The 17,191-nt window shown below is 32.8% G+C and overlaps 1 protein-coding gene across 2 annotated transcripts; it reads left to right on the forward strand.

Moving 5' to 3' along the window:
* The first annotated feature begins 610 nt into the window (after positions 1-610).
* Positions 611-15,778, forward strand: LOC126673071 (protein PIR). Of its 2 annotated transcripts, XM_050367037.1 has the most exons (30): positions 612-946; positions 1,036-1,108; positions 1,327-1,391; positions 1,513-1,590; positions 2,116-2,235; positions 2,340-2,410; positions 2,636-2,728; positions 3,162-3,231; positions 4,129-4,193; positions 4,408-4,603; positions 4,743-4,894; positions 5,511-5,604; positions 5,732-5,947; positions 6,032-6,243; positions 6,494-6,632; positions 7,199-7,367; positions 7,631-7,707; positions 8,057-8,227; positions 8,831-8,907; positions 8,986-9,088; positions 9,899-10,018; positions 10,312-10,455; positions 10,920-11,069; positions 11,165-11,308; positions 11,906-11,993; positions 12,406-12,533; positions 13,081-13,288; positions 14,414-14,586; positions 14,740-14,946; positions 15,276-15,778. In XM_050367037.1, the coding sequence occupies exons 1-30, from the start codon at positions 893-895 to the stop codon at positions 15,468-15,470; spliced, it is 3,852 nt and encodes a 1,283-aa protein (XP_050222994.1). In that variant the 5' UTR covers positions 612-892; the 3' UTR covers positions 15,471-15,778. The 2 variants fall into 2 exon arrangements, with proteins under 2 accessions (XP_055960933.1, XP_050222994.1); XM_056104958.1 differs by lacking the exons at positions 14,414-14,586; positions 15,276-15,778 and having other exon boundaries at positions 611-946; positions 14,740-14,905.
* Positions 15,779-17,191: the final 1,413 nt, after the last annotated feature.

Here is a 17,191-nt window from a genome sequence, read left to right on the forward strand (position 1 = left end):
GCCAACAATAGAAATTTAGAATCAAATTTTACTTAATCAAGAGGTTAATTATGAGTGAGTTCAGCTAAAAACCGGAGGTTAATAAAACCTTTAATAAGATATTTTGAAAGAAAGGTGGAATCAGATTATTCCCTACGAGTTTAAGTCTGAGTTACCTTGTTTTTATAAATTTTCTCTCATTTAAATTTCGTTTTCTTTAATTAATTTTTGTTATAGTGAGATTTTAGTTATGTAAAATATAAAATTTATTGAGGTAAATAGCAATTTTCAAAAAACTGATGTAAAAATAGTACTTTAAATCTAAACTTATTGTAGTTACAGTAATTAATCATAAATAAATACCATATATGTCTCATAAAAGAGCCAATTTGTTTTTCTTTTTGTATTGGTAAACTATTTATTTTTATTTTGGATATTATCAAAATATTTGCCTTTTTCAATAAAATAACGATTTATCTAAAATACTATATACAAATAGCATTAAATAATAGTTAGTTTAAATTGTATTAATTACACACTAATCATTTTTAAAAATGACATTTTTAAAACTAAAATGATTTTAATTTTTATGCATATAATTTAATTTTTTTTCTTTTAATTTAGCGTTTGTCCGAATGCTAAAATTTATCAAAGCTTTTCTAGCAGTAGGTGGTTAGTACTACTAGTAGTAGTAGTCCACCATCATCAATAAACGCTCGTCTCAATTTCCAACCAAAATCCAGCTCCGACTCACCAAACCTCGCCGGAAACGACACCGTAAAATCATTTCACATTTTTCCGATCTAACTCATCTTCACTCCTCCATTACAAAAATGAACTGATGCTTTTTCACAGATTGATGTATAATAAGAACTGAATTCTCGAAAATTCTAATTTATTCGAAGAAAGAAAAATGGCGGTTCCAGTTGAAGAAGCAATTGCAGCTCTCTCCACATTCTCTTTAGAGGTAACAATTTATAAATCATTGCAATTCATTAGTCCATTATTTTCCTATTGTTGATAATTTTTGTTTCTTATTGAATAAACAATTTAAAGGATGATCAACCGGAGATTCAAGGAGCGGCGGCTCTTGTTTCAAGTGAAAGAGGAGCAACCACCAGTCCTGTAGGTATGCATTGTTTTTCCGTTTTTATTTCTTTGAGTTTTGTCGAAATATTCAGTTAACTATAGAAATATTAATTTGATGTATTGACAGTAATTTGATGAATGTGTGTTGATTTTAGTGGTAAATAGTTTGCTAAATTTATGTGTGTTGGTTAATTTTCTAACTATGTGTAAGAAGTTTTATTTTATTGTAATTGGCTGCTTTTGTATCTCTGTGTGTAGAGTATAGTGATGTTGCAGCATACAGATTATCTCTTTCTGAAGATACAAAAGCTCTTAATCAGCTGGTATGTTAAGGTTCATTTATTTGTTTATTTATCTTCTGCTAATTTTCCTTGGTTATTTGGTATTCATTATCATTTCTTTAGAAAATTGGATATGTTTTTATGAGTGTTTTAACATGTGTAGGATACACTTATTCAAGAGGGAAAAGGGATGACATCGGTGCTTTATACATATCGCAGCTGTGTCAAAGCGCTACCTCAGGTAACTTTTTTAAACATTTCGAGTTACACAGGCAGAGAGATGAGCGCGGGAGCATATTTATTTTATTTCATGTTATCATTTTAGTTGGGAGTGGCAGTTGCTTTTGTTTTTTATGTGCAAGTACTAAATTGAAGCATTGTTGTCATGTTATATATTTCGGACCACTGAAAAAGTAAATATGTTTCCTGAAGAAGTTACAAAGTGGAGACTGTGTGATTATCGATAAATGACTACATAGAAATACTCAATAGGATTATGAGAATAGAATTAGTCTTTCTTGTGAAGTTAAGTTTCTGCAGTTGCTTATCTAATCTGGCTAAATTCTGTAATGGGAGGATGTCCTCTTGATCTGGTTCTTTTATTTGTCTTGAGTTAATATATTATCAATCCTGAAAAGTGATATTGAGCCCAAATAACTCTTCAGAGAACCTGGGATCATTTTTTTTTTGAGATTTCCTTTTATTTCTGAAAACTATCTTAGGTCATATTTGATGTGACAGCTTCCTGATTCTACAAATATTACAGCTTCCTGATTCTATGAAGCACAGTCAGGCTGACTTATACATGGAGACATATCAAGTTTTAGATTTGGAGATGAGTCGTTTGCGTGAAATTCAGCAATGGCAAGCATCAGCTGCATCTAAAGTACATGACCTTCCAGTTGCTTGTTATTGTTTCTGGTGTTACTACACAATCTTAATTCTAACTTGTAGATTTTCACCTCTTAAAAGTTTTAATGGTTAATGCAGCTAGCAGCTGATATGCAGCGGTTTTCGAGGCCTGAACGACGCATTAATGGCCCTACAATAACTCACCTATGGTGTGTCGCAACTTCTGCTCCTTTTTTGTTAGCTTCTTTTTTAAACCTTCGCTTCATTTTATTCATGTCATTTTTCCTTGTATCCATCCTTCAATTTCTGAATGCATATAATTGTGAGTGGCTTAATACCCTATAAACATCTCCCTCATTATGTGGGATTATGAGACTTGTTTGGTTAACACGGGAAAAAAATTGCTCATTTTTGTTTTTTAATTTTTACTTCAGGTCCATGTTGAAGTTACTTGATGTTTTGGTGCAACTTGATCATCTTAAAAATGCCAAAGCCAGCATACCAAATGACTTCTCTTGGTATAAGAGGTCTGAAATTAACTTATTTGTTTTCTGTCCATTATTTTACTTTTTATTATGGTTTAGGTAGGAGTTAAATTTTTTGCATTAAACAGTAAGAGAAAGTCTTGATTTAATATGCAATCTCTTCAGTTTTGACCTCTTGAATTATCTCATGAATTAGATCTCTAAAAGATCGTATAGCAATTATCTGAGCTTCTGCTTCTATACATGTCTTTTAGCTGCTAAGATTAGCTTTTCCACATGAATCATTTTCTTAAACATTACTTACCGGCCATTGAGTTTCACACTTCATTTAAATTCTAATTTCTAAAAAGTTTTTAGCCATTGTTTCTCATATATAGATCAGCTGACTGGTTCAGCCTTGTTTTAACAGCTATTCTTGCTGTATGTTTTTTGTTCTCTTCTTTCTTACTTTTTATTGTATTCCTGCTTTTATTAGGACATTCACACAAGTCAGTATTCAGTGGCAAGACATTGATTCAATGAGGGAGGAGTTAGATGACTTACAGGTGTGTGTTTGTTGTTCTTTTACTGCTCCACTAACATGCAATGGTTTATAAGTGTCATATGTTTCTTTCCCTTTTTACTACTCCCTCCTGTCCACAATATTTATCGCATTTGAGAATTTTTTTTGGTCCATAATATTTGTCACTTTAGAGTTTCAAGAAAGCATTAATTGCTATTTCTCCAAGTTTATCCCCAACAATAAATAACTAAGTAAGGCTAAAAGGACTAGTCATACATAAATAAATAGCAATTAATATGGACAATTTAGTAAAATTATAGGCCTAATTATTTAAAAAAAACCCCACCTTAATTTTTTTTTTCGTTTATACCCTGACCTTGTAAAAAAGTCATTTGTACCCAATTTTGGGTTTTTAGGTTTCATCTCTGCCCAATATAAAAATATAATTGACAATTTAATGAATTAAAGGATGAAAAAATTAAAAACAATTAAACAAAAAATTATATCATACGTCTAATTAGTATATAAATATACATTAAAGGATTATTTTAAACTTTTTTTCAATTGAAAAGAGGCAGTTTTAGTACTTTTGGGTAGAGATGAAACATAAAAACCCAAAATTGGGTACAAATGATTTTTTTACAAGGTCAGGGTATAAACGAAAAAAAAGTTCAAGATGAGGGTTTTTTAAGTAATTAAGCCAAAATTATATACAAATCAAGACATATTAATTTGTTTCTTTAATCTATGTGAAATGACCAAATGCGACAAATATTATGGACCGGAGGGAGTAGTTTCTTTTTTATTAGTGCCTCTTTGGTTGTCTTACTATGTTTGGATATTTAATATAACTACTATGCAGATTTCCTTGTTACTTTTGTATTTTATTCAATATAACTATTATGCAGATTGCCTTACTATTTGTGTACAAGTGTTGCAGATTTTCTTAAGCACAAGGTGGGCCATCTTGTTGAACTTGCATGTTGAGATGTTTCGTGTAAACAAGTATCCTTCTTGGTTAATTCTGGCATTTAAGTGTGAAAGCATGGGAATAAGTTTTGCTTTACTAGAAATTTCTTTTCTTCCTAAAAAATTATTGCTATTTTCATGTGTTCAAATGTTTGTGCCCATGCATGTGTCTTTTGATATACTTATCTTTGTTTCAACATTGAAGTTGCATATAATTTTAATTTTTTCTGAGGTCCTTGACAAAAAATAGTGTAGAAGATATTCTTCAGGTTCTCATAGTATTTGCTGTCGAGTCATTAGAGTTGGATTTTGCACTTCTATTTCCAGAGAGACACATTCTTCTGCGTGTTTTACCTGTTCTTGTCGTTCTAGCAACATCATCAGAGAAAGACAGTGAGTCTCTGTACAAGAGAGTGAAAATTAACCGATTGATCAATATTTTTAAGGTATCCCGAGCAATGGTTTCTTGTGCATTATGTGGTATTTAAGCATCATATTTGTTCTGAATTTAAAAGAACATGCCTTCTTGTTTGAACCTAATGAACAAAATTAAAAATTTCTCCTTTTATTTTTTAATGGTGGCAGAATGATCCTGTGATTCCTGCATTCCCAGATCTTCATCTTTCACCTGCTGCAATTTTGAAAGAATTGTCTATGTACTTTCAGAAGTTTTCTTCACAGACTCGTCTTCTAACCCTTCCAGCACCTCATGAACTTCCACCGCGGGAAGCACAAGAATATCCTTGACATCATTTCTTTCATTTTTCACATGTTTCTTTTTGAAAGCCTTATGTTCGATTAACTATCAGAATGATGAACCTTTTTGCCGTTTATTTCACATATTAATAAAGAAGTTAGCTGGAGACAGCTTTTGATAAATGTCAATGTGAACGCTAGTTATCATATAGATCTAAACTCTTCTTATTTCCAGCTGTTAAAAAGCTTGTCGAGTTATATAGAAATTAGCATTAGAAGTGTGGTTGCTATGTTAATAATGTATTGGTTTATTATCTGCTGTAATCTCAGTTGTTAATCAAATGATACATGTACATCTTGTCACCTACAAATTAGGTATTATGGATTCAGAAATGGTTATTATAGTTTACCTAATTGACATGCAAACAAATAAATGGTGAATTTGAGCTTAAGTTTTCTGTCTGCTTTACTGTATTTTTTGCATTTAATTCTTATATTACGTGATTATTCTGTTTAAAAGTAATGGTACATCCAATATCAAAGAGAAATCAAATGAAGTTTCTGCATTAGATGGTTGTTAGAGCAATAAACATGGCTTGTTTAATCTCACAAAATCCCTAGTTGCAGTGTCATTTAGGATTCCTTGACTTATATTACCTATCAGAGACATTATCTGATCATCAATCACATAGGAGCTATTCGTGCCGAGCATGATGATTTTGCAATTCGTTTTGCTTCGACCTTGAATCAGGTATATAACTAAAGAAACCTGCCCCCATAGCTGTTATTCCTCGTTCCATGTAGATTAATAGAAGTTCTTATTATTTTTGTTTTGCATGAATCTGACTTTGTTTTATCCCTTGAAATTGTTTATACAGCTGTTGTTGTTGAAGTCAACAGATGGAGCAGATTCTGAATGGTGCAAAGAAGTCAAAGGAAATATGTATGATATGGTTGTTGAAGGTTTCCAGCTCTTAAGCAGATGGAATGCACGCATTTGGGAACAATGTGCATGGAAATTTTCTCGTCCATGCAAAGATGCAATTCCTTTCGAATCCAATGGAACTTCTGCATCATTATCTGACTATGAGAAGGTATTTAATTCTCAACTGTTGATGAATCCAATTGTTTATAGCATTATTTGCTTGACAGGGCATGTTTGTTAAATTATCTGGCAGGTGGTAAGATATAATTATAGTGCAGAAGAAAGAAAAGCTCTTGTTGAACTCATAAGCTACATAAAAAGTGTCGGATCAATGATGCATCGATGGGACACATTGGTTGCTGATGCCTTGTGGGAAACAATACATGCTGAAGTTCAAGATTTTGTCCAAAACACTCTGGCCACCATGTTGCGGACTACCTTTAGAAAGAAGAAGGACCTTTCAAGGTGGGTATTTAAATGGATTTGATATGGTTTTTTTTTGGATGAAAAATTTGATATGATATTTTGCTTAGATGTTTACTGATTTCTAAAAAATTTAATACGTTGAGATAGCACTTGGTTCTCGTAGTTATTAGAGCAGTGGGAATGATAATAATATATTAAATGGGCTCTCAATAGGGTGAACAAAATTAAAAAGGGTGATGGGATTAAATGCTTCTCACTGCTCATATACTGTAAATTTGCTGAGTTTCAGGATTCTTTCTGATATGCGGACTCTTTCAGCAGACTGGATGGCAAATACAAGCAAGCCTGAAGAATTACAATCCCATGGAGGTGAAGATAGTAAAGGGAATTTTTTTTATCCCAGGCCAGTTGCACCAACAGCTGCACAGGTTATTATTTACCTTTCTGTTTATTCATGCTCTCCTTTTTCCCTCCCACATTTCCTTTTAATGAACATATCAGTTATGACTTAAAATCTAACAACGTGAACCGAGGAAAATACTTAATTACCACTATCCATCAATATGTTCGACAGCTGAAGTTTCTCAGTGATTTGGAAATCAACCTCTAGATTCATATAGCATGCTTTTGAGATGAGTATAAGGTTAGAGCATAGTATTGTTACACAAAAATCAACTTTGTCTTAAAGAGATCAATTACGTTGTTACTCATACAATCTTATGATGAGAATACAAATCAGCATATTCAGGGCTGAGCTACGTTATATACAAAGGTTATGCTACTTATTTCCAGCTTTAAAAAAGGGCACCCCTTCAGTTCAAGAAGTTAATCAGCGGTTATACTCTTTTTCACAAATTATACAGAACTAGACCACTTTATACTTTACTTTTGTGAGAACTTCAAAGTAAATGGGCACGCAGAATTTATTTGAAGGCTTAAAACATTGTAAAGTACTCATAGCTTAGGATTGAGTCTGTCAATTTTTATTATTCAGGTGCATTGCTTGCAATTCTTGATTTATGAAGTGGTATCTGGCGGTAATCTTCGGAAGCCTGGGGGACTCTTTGGTAATAGTGGGTCTGAGATTCCTGTAAATGATTTGAAGCAGTTGGAGACCTTCTTTTACAAGCTTAGTTTCTTTCTGCACATATTGGACTACTCTGGTAATTTTCTTGGATAGCGGCCCTTATTGTTAACCTGAGTTCTTCTTTGTGCTTTCCTAACTGTGATGGCAGTATCAAAATATTGTTGGTGGTTTATTATTTTCCTTTATAAATTATCATGATTATGCTGGTTCTTTGGGTTATTACAACTAACTATGCTTCTCTTACTGCTCTTGACTGGGTTTAACTATTGAATAAATTTGCCCTTCAAACTTACTAGGTGTTGCATGTAAAAGTTTAATTTTGGTGAAATGATTTTGCAGTTACCATTGCAACTTTGACGGATCTTGGTTTCTTATGGTTTAGAGAATTTTATTTGGAGTCTTCTCGTGTTATTCAGGTAAGAATGTGATAGTGCTGTTAGTACTGCAAAGAATTGTGATTTCCTGGTCCGTGAAACTCTAGTATGCATACAACAAAGCTTGTATTACCAAATTTAATTTATTCGCTGGTTTAGTATTGTCAAATAATCATTTAAGATTTTGCCCGTGTTCTATGATCACTGAAAGCATTTTGCAGAGATGGCTAACTGCAAATTATAAATTCTTGGTTCACATGTATGCATAAACTATTCATTTCTGTAATCCTGTAGTTGATTTCTCTCTCCATTTGATGTAGTGTTTTACACTTGTTTAGTCACATTATTGCTTTCCCGACTTATTGGAACTCGTCTGCAATCTATGTATTAGTTTCCCATTGAATGCTCTCTTCCGTGGATGTTGGTGGAATACGTCCTTGAATCCCAGAATGCAGGCCTTCTTGAAAGTATTCTGATGCCATTTGATATATACAATGATTCAGCTCAGCAAGCGCTGGTTATACTGAGGCAGCGATTCCTATATGACGAAATTGAAGCTGAGGTATATCAATTCTTGTCTTTTCTGTGCACTTCCTTGGTATCTATTGCCAGGATGCACATCTTTCACATTTATTATTTTGATAAAAAGTGAGGGCCCTGTTAGATGAACTTCTTCAAGCAGTTAGTTTGTTGAACTTTTCTGAATCGGATACTTTCTTTGGTTTGAAAAATTGTCTCTTTATGCACATCAAGTAACCCTTTACATTAATTTTGGTTGAATAACTGCTCTAGTCCATGAAAGAAGAATAACTCCACTGATATGTTAAGACTGATCCAACTATGTACCTGTGGAAAATGAACTGTTTTACAAGAAATCAAATGCTGATTTGAATCAAACAAAAATACTTATAACAAATATTCTAGTTATGTAGCTGAGCTTGAACTCCTGTCAAGCTGAATTGTAAGTGTAAGTATAGTTTATATTGTAATTTGGTTGACTGCAATTATGTCTATTCTAGATTTTGCTAAATTTACCCACCACTTAATCCCTTACATGAACATCCAAGGATCACCACATGTACTCTGAATTTTGTCTTATTAACTAAATAGAACAATTTCTTTTGTACTAGCTTGATTGTTGCCAAATTCTATTCACTCTTTACAGGTGGACCACTGTTTTGATTTGTTTGTTTCAAAGCTATGTGATGTTATTTTCACATATTACAAGAGCTGGGCAGCAAGGTATGCCCTTTGTCATTTACTCTAGTGCATCTACCATGAAAATCTGATGAGCCATCCGTTGCTTGCCAAATTCTGCAGTGAATTACTTGATCCGTCCTTCCTTTTTGCCTTGGACAATGGAGAAAAGTATTCTGTGCAGCCTATGAGGTTCACTGCTCTATTTAAAATTACTAGAGTAAAGGTAAAAGTCTATCTTGTAATATATTACTATAGATAATTACTCTTAGGATTAGTAAAGGTAAAAGTCTATCTTTTAATATATTACTATAGATAATTACTCTTAAGGATTGCCAAATTTATATTAATTTAGCAACCCTGGACCTCCTTTTGTGCATAGCCCTAAAATGAGTTGAAGTATGAAAACAATTCTTGCAGTTGACTTGATTCTAGTTCAGGGGCAGAATGAGGAGAAGTTCTTTTTATAGAAGGCAACGTGGATGGCTAAGTTCCCATATGCCACAGGAATTGTTTTTGTTGGTCGGAAAACCTCTTAAAATTTTAACCTCTAGTTACCTGTTTAAAAGAGAGTCTTAGTTAATAAATACTATCTTTACAATTATATAGGGACTTAATAAACCGTTTGGTTCCTTTTGGCAATTCTCTAGACTTTTATTTTTACTTGAGTGGTGTGAGGGGTAGATGGCACCATATACACACCATGTATCACTAAATAGAAACTTTCCTGGAAATCACATTGCTTTTTCACATTCTGTTTTGTTAGCTGGCCTTCTAAAGGGATTCTAAAACTGCTCACTCCTAGCGTACATCGCTGGGACCGCTTTCTGTTCATGATTAATTGAGTTTTGCTCTTTAGTTATCAAAATGCACCTATGCACGCACATTACTTCTGAGTTCTGATTATAAAAATTGAACCTCATGTTTTTAAGACTCGCTTTTATAATATTGGTTCTTCATTGGACTTCTTCTCATTGAAAGTAAAATTTCAAAAGTATCTTACTTTCTCAAGTATTTGGACCTTTATGATGTACAGTTGCTTGGGAGGACCATTGATTTAAGAAGCTTGATTGCTGAACGAATGAACAAAGTGTTCAGAGAAAATATTGAGTTTCTTTTTGACCGTTTCGAGTCCCAGGATTTCTGCGCAATAGTGGTAAGTCATCATTCTCATTGTCATCAGAGTAATACAATTGATAGGTATCTCGTATATTTTTCTACCTGAATAAAAGGTATGAATTTGGTGTTAATCCTATATGGATCTCTTGAAGTGTTCCTCTATATATAGTATGGGTGTATACAGACGCCATTTTATCTTATCATTTCTGATTAAATCTATTGTTTTTATTGCCTTTTTTCTGCTGAGTATGTCATGTATGTTTTTGTTCATCAAATCTTGTTTTGATTATGCTATCAATAATTCATAAATAATTACTACTGTGGCTGCAGGAATTAGAGAGATTGCTGGATATCTTAAAGCATGCTCATGAGCTACTTTCTCAAGATCTTTCATTGGACTCATTCAGTCTCATGTTAAATGAGATGCAAGAAAACATATCACTTGTGTCATTTTCAAGTCGACTTGCTTCTCAGGTGCAGCAAGGCTTATTCTGTCCATTATTTTGCACATATGTGTATGTCCTATTATATGTGTATGCGGCAATTTCTTCATGAATTTGCCATGGATGGGCTACCTTTTTGTGATTTTTCTACTTGAACCTGGGAAAATGCAAAATGAATCGGAAACTGTAAGCCAGTTTTCACTTAAGTTAGGTCTCTCTTAATGGCTAACAATGGTAGTCAATTCAGAGTTTCATTTCATCTTGTTGTTTTCATCATTTTTCATTCCATCTATTGGCCAATTTAGATTGTGAAAAACAAAAAAGAATACTATTTTCTTTTTTCAAAAACATAGCATTCAAGATTTTTTTTTGTTCGAGTTATTACCTTTCGAACACATTTTCCTTGTCTTGTATAGCCTTCTACTTCTTGACTTTAACAAACTATGTGAGTAATTTAACCAGTTTTCATAACTGTTCTATTCTTGTTCATGTTAGATTTGGTCAGAGATGCAAAGTGATTTCTTACCGACCTTTGTTCTTTGCAATACCACTCAACGTTTTGTCCGATCATCAAGAGTTCTGCATGCTCCTGTTCAAAAACCATCTATGCCCTATGCGAAGCCCAACTTTTATTGTGGTACACAGGTTAGAAAGTCGTGGAACTTAAAACTATGAGGTTGCTATTGTTATTCCATCCAATAAGTGCGGACTCCTTTACCTTATTGGTTTTGTCAATATAGGAGTTGAATTCTGCCCATCAGGCTTTCGCTCGCTTACACAGTGGGTTCTTTGGAATTCCCCACATGTTTTCTGTTGTTAGACTTCTGGGATCTAGATCATTGCCTTGGCTCATCCGGGCCCTACTAGATCATATATCAAATAAGGTACCCTTGCTTATCAGATATTTAGCTTATTCTCATTTCTTAATCAAAAGTAGCATTTTCAGAATGGTTGGTTCTTTCGACCTATTTGAGGATATACTGGGTTGTGAAATTTGTTATTCCTTTCATACCTTATTGAAAATTGACCAATCTCTTTATTGAAGTCTTTTGATATAGCTAAACACTTTTAAGTTGAGGCAAGCAGTTGATATATACAAATGTGCTGAAACATCCAAATAGTTTGTTTTACCATAACTCAAACCTGTCGATTGATTAGTTTCTGGAATATTTGTTTTCTTCTGGTCGTACAAGTTTCTCTTACTTCTGATTTTGTAATCTCTATTCGTATTAGCAGTTGATCATGCCCTTTCTTAGAATGGATCATTTTGGCAGGATATGAAGTTATGAAACTTTGGCTTTTTGCAGCTTATGTTCCACATTTGATTCTTTCCCAATCTAACCATGCTGAATGATTGATCTTTTCTTCTGCGTATATGTTATACTCAGTTTAGGATGTTTATTATTGTATAATCAGGTTTTCAGTAGAGAAAAAAAGTTTACTGAGAATTAGTCTGTTGTTTCATATGCTTCACGTTTCAGCTGACCACACTTGAACCATTGATTGCCGGATTACAAGAAGCATTGCCTAAGTCTATTGGATTGCTTCCTTTTGATGGGGGTGTCGCAGGTACATTGTAGTGTCGCAATTCTGAAACTGCCTTCCATTTTATTTCTTACAGATGTTGGACTTTTACTTGTGTGTACATTTACGTACATATGCATATTTAACATACAAAGACAGATGTAGTAAAAGGTAAAAGTTACAAGTCAAATTATGGGTTATCGAGAGATTTAATTTGTGTTTAGGGGTAAGAAATGTGACTGCTACAAACTACATGGCTTTTAGTGCGATACAGCTGGCATTTAGACAATCGTTTGAATGACAACTGATTCAGGCAGTGATCATATTTTTTTGTTTCACTTGTTTATTGAAGAAAAATGATTAATCTACTAAATGTTTTAGTATCATATGCTTGTTTTTGGGTATGATAACTTTATACTATCTTATCTAATTTATATGTTTAATTCGATATACTTAGGTTGTATGAGGCTTGTCAAAGAAAATCTTAATTGGGGGACAAAATCAGAGCTCAAAGTAGAGGTTCTTCGAGGGATAAAGGAGATTGGTAGTGTATTATACTGGATGGGGCTTCTTGACATTGTACTGGTTAGCATCATAAGTTCTTCATTTGATATTACAGGCATCATTAGTTCTTCATTTGATTTTACAATTTGCAACAGGACTTGGAAGTAGAACTGTAAAAGTTTATTTGCATTAGATACAAAGATTGGAGTTTTTCATGGTATTTTCGGATTACAGTAGCCTTGCCGCTTGATGCTGTATTCATGTTTTTCTACTCTATATACTTGGCTCTTTTTCTAGTGGTTAATTTCTTTTGCTGCTTATTTTTATTGTAAAGAGATAGTTTCTGTTGAAATCGAGTATTATTCTACATTCAATTCAGAATCATAGTCCCAAGTGTTTTACATCTGTCTCCTACCTCCTCTCAAACACTGAGGATTATGTAGTATGTTGTAATAGCAATTAAGGTTAATTTATAAATGTTAACTTGAGAAAATGAAAATCACACCCGAGTATAAGTTGATACTGATTTCACATAGTAATACACAGGACCTGGTGATAGTAGAAATTTGTTATGATCGGTATCAGAGTTTGCAACTGCTTATGGATTTAGTTCTGACATTCTTGGCAGAGGGAAGTTGATACCAAGCATTTTATGCAAACAGCTCCTTGGCTTGGGTTGGTTCCTGCTGCGGATGGACAAATATTGCATTCTCAAGAAGGTGGAGATAGTCCTCTAGTTAGTATTTTCAAATCATCAATTGCTGCAATTGTATCTAATCCTGGGTGTCCAAATCCGTCGTCTTTCTTCACCATGTCAAAGCAGGCAGAAGCTGCAGGTACCTGTTATGCCATTTTCTATTTTACAGATTACTGTTATATTTCTAAAATATACCAGGAAACAAGACTTGTATCAGTTACAAATTGTATTCTCTAATAATTTCTTAAAAAGTTCAAGGGTCAAGGGGGGCAGCGCCCTCCCTCAAATATCCAAAAAAAATATAATTAAGTCCATTTATATGTAATCTTTTAAACTATTTATTATCTTCAAACTGCAAAAATAAGTGGTTCAAGAAAAAGTCCCATCTTTTTAATTCTTTCTCAAACTTTTTTGGTCACCTTTACCTAGCAATTTTTCCTCAGTATCTCCAGTCAGCCAAATAATTATAAGTTTTCAGTTTCCAATTTTAAATAATTCTTGTCTTTATATATTGTTTTGTGCTTTGGTACTATGTTCTAGTGAAATAAATACTGCAATTATATTGATTTGTTTTAAATTAATCTGTTACTGCTATATTGATATGCTTTTTTTTTTTCTTCTATTGAAGCTTAATCCATGGAAATTATATTACTGAATAGTAATTTGTAACTTTTACGTATTTTTCGGATATCCCCTATATAAATTTCTGTGTCAGTCACTGATATCAGTATTTGACAATATCTAGGAGCATCAATTTGACGTGCTGTGTCATAGTTGTGATAATAGACTTATTAATTTTAGACACTGATAAAAATCTTAAGAATAACACATTAGATCCTGCAGAGCTTTATGCAACAATCACAAATCCCTTTTGGCGTGCTTTCTGTTCTTTATCTAGGAAAGGGACAAATTTTGATTTACAGAACTCTTCTATGCATTAGCAAATGCTACTTATGAAAAGTAGGGCAAAGAGTATTCTTACAATGGTGTTAAAAGAAAAAAGCTTAATCCGATGTTATACAGTTTTTCTTGCCCCAAGTCAAAAATTAACTCCTGGGACTACATGTAGAATTTGAAATGTAAATTATTTGACATTTGGCATAGATAGCTGAAAGAGAGTGGGGAAAAATAAAACATTTTTATTAATCATCTTGGCCTTTAATAGTGGTTAACTGCTCTATGATATGTCTACCACTGTATTTTTCGTTTAATGCTGTTTTAAAAGATCGCAATTCTTATTTTGTGGTACCCCATTTTGTTGTAGACCTTCTGTACAAGGCTAACATCAATACCGGAAGTGTGCTAGAATATGCTCTCGCTTTTACTAGTGCAGCTCTTGATAAATACTGTACCAAATGGAGTGCTGCTCCCAAGACAGGGTTCATCGACATTACAACTTCTAAAGATTTCTATCGAATTTATAGTGGCCTTCAAATTGTAAGGAATATCGATTACTTGTTAATGTAGAAGATACATTGGAGCACATTATCATGTCTTGTCTATCTATATTAGACATACATGAGATTTTGATCAAAGGAAGAAACCAAGAGATTAGGTAATAATGTTTTGTTTTTAATTTTTGAATTGTAGGGATACCTGGAGGAGTCTGATAAACAATCTAATATTAATCATGAAGTGCTGGGTGATTCGGTTGCCTGGGGTGGTTGCACTATAATATACTTGCTTGGCCAACAGCTGCATTTTGAGCTTTTTGACTTTTCATATCAAGTCCTCAATGTTGCTGAGGTAGAGGCTGGATCCATCTCGCAAATGCATAAGAATCCTCATCTTGCTCAGGTATTTAAATTGACGTTTTATTCCTCGGGTAATATCGGAATCTTATACTATTTAACTTATGCAACTCATTTGATGATCATTGTCTGTTTCACTTTAGTGTTGTGCCAAAGCCAAACTTCACTTTTGTTTGCTGCATATTGAAAGAACTGAAGCTTAAATTCATTTTTTGATTTGATTATATGTGAAATCAAGGGCAGTGATAGGCAATTTTTTGTTAGCTGCTCATTTCGTATATTTTTGGCTGCTTAATTGACCCTCTGTTTAATTTTCGGAATAGTCACTTTAGTTAAGCATTTTTCTATAAGCTGAACTAACTCTATTTTGCAAAGGGATGGGACTCCTTACTGGAAGCAATGAAGAAAGCAAGAAGATTAAATAATCATGTTTTCTCCATGCTAAAAGCGCGTTGCCCCCTAGAAGACAAGACAGCTTGTGCTATCAAGCAGAGCGGTGCTCCTTTGCATCGGATCAAGTTCGAAAATACTGTTTCTGCATTTGAAACCCTGCCCCAAAAGGGTGCCTGAGAATCCTGTAAGTCCTTTAGCTTCAGTTGCTTTCCTTCTCATTTTATAATATCCATATATATTACACGGGTAAAATATTTGCTTAACATTTCATTGTTTAATTTCGAGATCAAATCCGGCTTATATGATCTACACTGAGCCGAACGTGTTAGCTCCCATTTGTATTCTATCAAGTGTCTGTATAATTGAATGTGTAGTAAACATCTGTGCAGGTTTGATTATTTTTTTCTAGTTCTTTGTTGACAGTTGAGTTTTCTTTTTGTTTTACGGTTTTTCAACGAGAAATGGACGCAGAGCTTAAGTCTTAAGATTACTGTGTTAGTGTTAAAAAATTCTTATTTTTATTTTGGTTGATCAAATTTACTACAATTTGAAGAATCGATAATTAATTATATATGGATTACATGTAAACGGCTGCATGCATATAAATGTGCTTATGTTCAACCGTGACCTTATAACTGGTACTACTATTTAAGCGGTTGAACCTCGCACTTATAAACTCATTATATTTGTGTTACTTTAACAATATTGGATTCTCGTAACAGTTCAAGAAATATATCAATGCTAAAATTCAGTAGGAAATTTTTTGCACTTTATTTAGATTTTTCCTTGTCGAATTTAAATTAGGCGATACCAACCGGATATTGAATGATTAAATTAATTAAGAAATCATCGAGATTGGATCTTTCAATATTAAATTAACTCCTGACAACAACAATAAATCATTTTTCTCAAAATTATATGATGTTTTCTCAAAATAAAAATTATTTATGCCAAGTTTTGGCTGGCATAGTGTTATAATAAGATTATATTGCTCAAATTTGGAAGTACTAAATTTGAACCTTTCCCCAATCAAAAAATAATCATCCTAAAAAAAATATAAAGATCACTGTCGTTATTAGATTCCGGTAAAAAAAAACTGTCGCTATTAGATTAGTAGCTTAATATAGTAAAGGAGATCATAATATTTTTATACTTTTTTGAAATTTTCAGTCCACTAAAAATTGACAAATTGTAACATAACATTTGATGTTTAAGTATGTAGAATCAAAATTATCAAAAAAAAGGTAGGTAGAATCATATGGGGTTTTTTTTCTTCTCAAAAAGACTTTATATATTTTATATTTGTACCTACCAACATTTGTAGCTAAGTCGCAGAAAATGATAATTATTGCTCATTGCATAATTTTTAAGCATTTTCTTAGCTTGTTGATGACAAGCCATAAAGAACTCTTCCTTAAAATAAGAAAAGGCACAATGTACGGTATTTTGTTAACTAATATCCTAATACGTTTGATAATCATACATATTTTTCTTATTCTATGCATAATTACATTATTAAAATGATTGATAGGGTTATGTTATGATTGACAATGATAAAGCAATAATTAGTGACAGGTTCAAACAGCAAGACTATTATTAAATAACAAAATACAGTGTTGAATTGATCCACACAGTTGTGCTAATTCAACATCTGAATTTATAAGACTGAAATAATGATTCTGATTAGCAATGTTTATTTTTTTAGATACAGGAGGAAAATAAATTAAGCTGTAGTTGGTTGCTTATATTATGATATAGGTAGGTGTCTGACTAAAAGTTATAGTTCATTGATAATTATTAGTTTGAAGTACCTCCAAGAATTTTGAAATAATTTAATTTTAGCTGAATTCCAAAATCAAATAAAACTTTTTTATATATATATTTAATATGTAAAAAAA

This window comes from Mercurialis annua, linkage group LG3 (genome assembly GCF_937616625.2).
Source record: "Mercurialis annua linkage group LG3, ddMerAnnu1.2, whole genome shotgun sequence".
Classification (NCBI taxonomy): Eukaryota; Viridiplantae; Streptophyta; class Magnoliopsida; order Malpighiales; family Euphorbiaceae; genus Mercurialis; species Mercurialis annua.

Excerpts from the sequence above, each read along its gene's own strand:
- LOC126673071 (XM_050367037.1), top strand. The coding sequence starts at position 893 with ATGGCGGTTCCAGTTGAAGAAGCAATTGCAGCTCTCTCCACATTCTCT. Across the intron at positions 1,591-2,115 it reads GTGTCAAAGCGCTACCTCAG|CTTCCTGATTCTATGAAGCA; the intron begins GTAACTTTTTTA and ends CAAATATTACAG. Across the intron at positions 6,633-7,198 it reads TTGCACCAACAGCTGCACAG|GTGCATTGCTTGCAATTCTT; the intron begins GTTATTATTTAC and ends TTTATTATTCAG.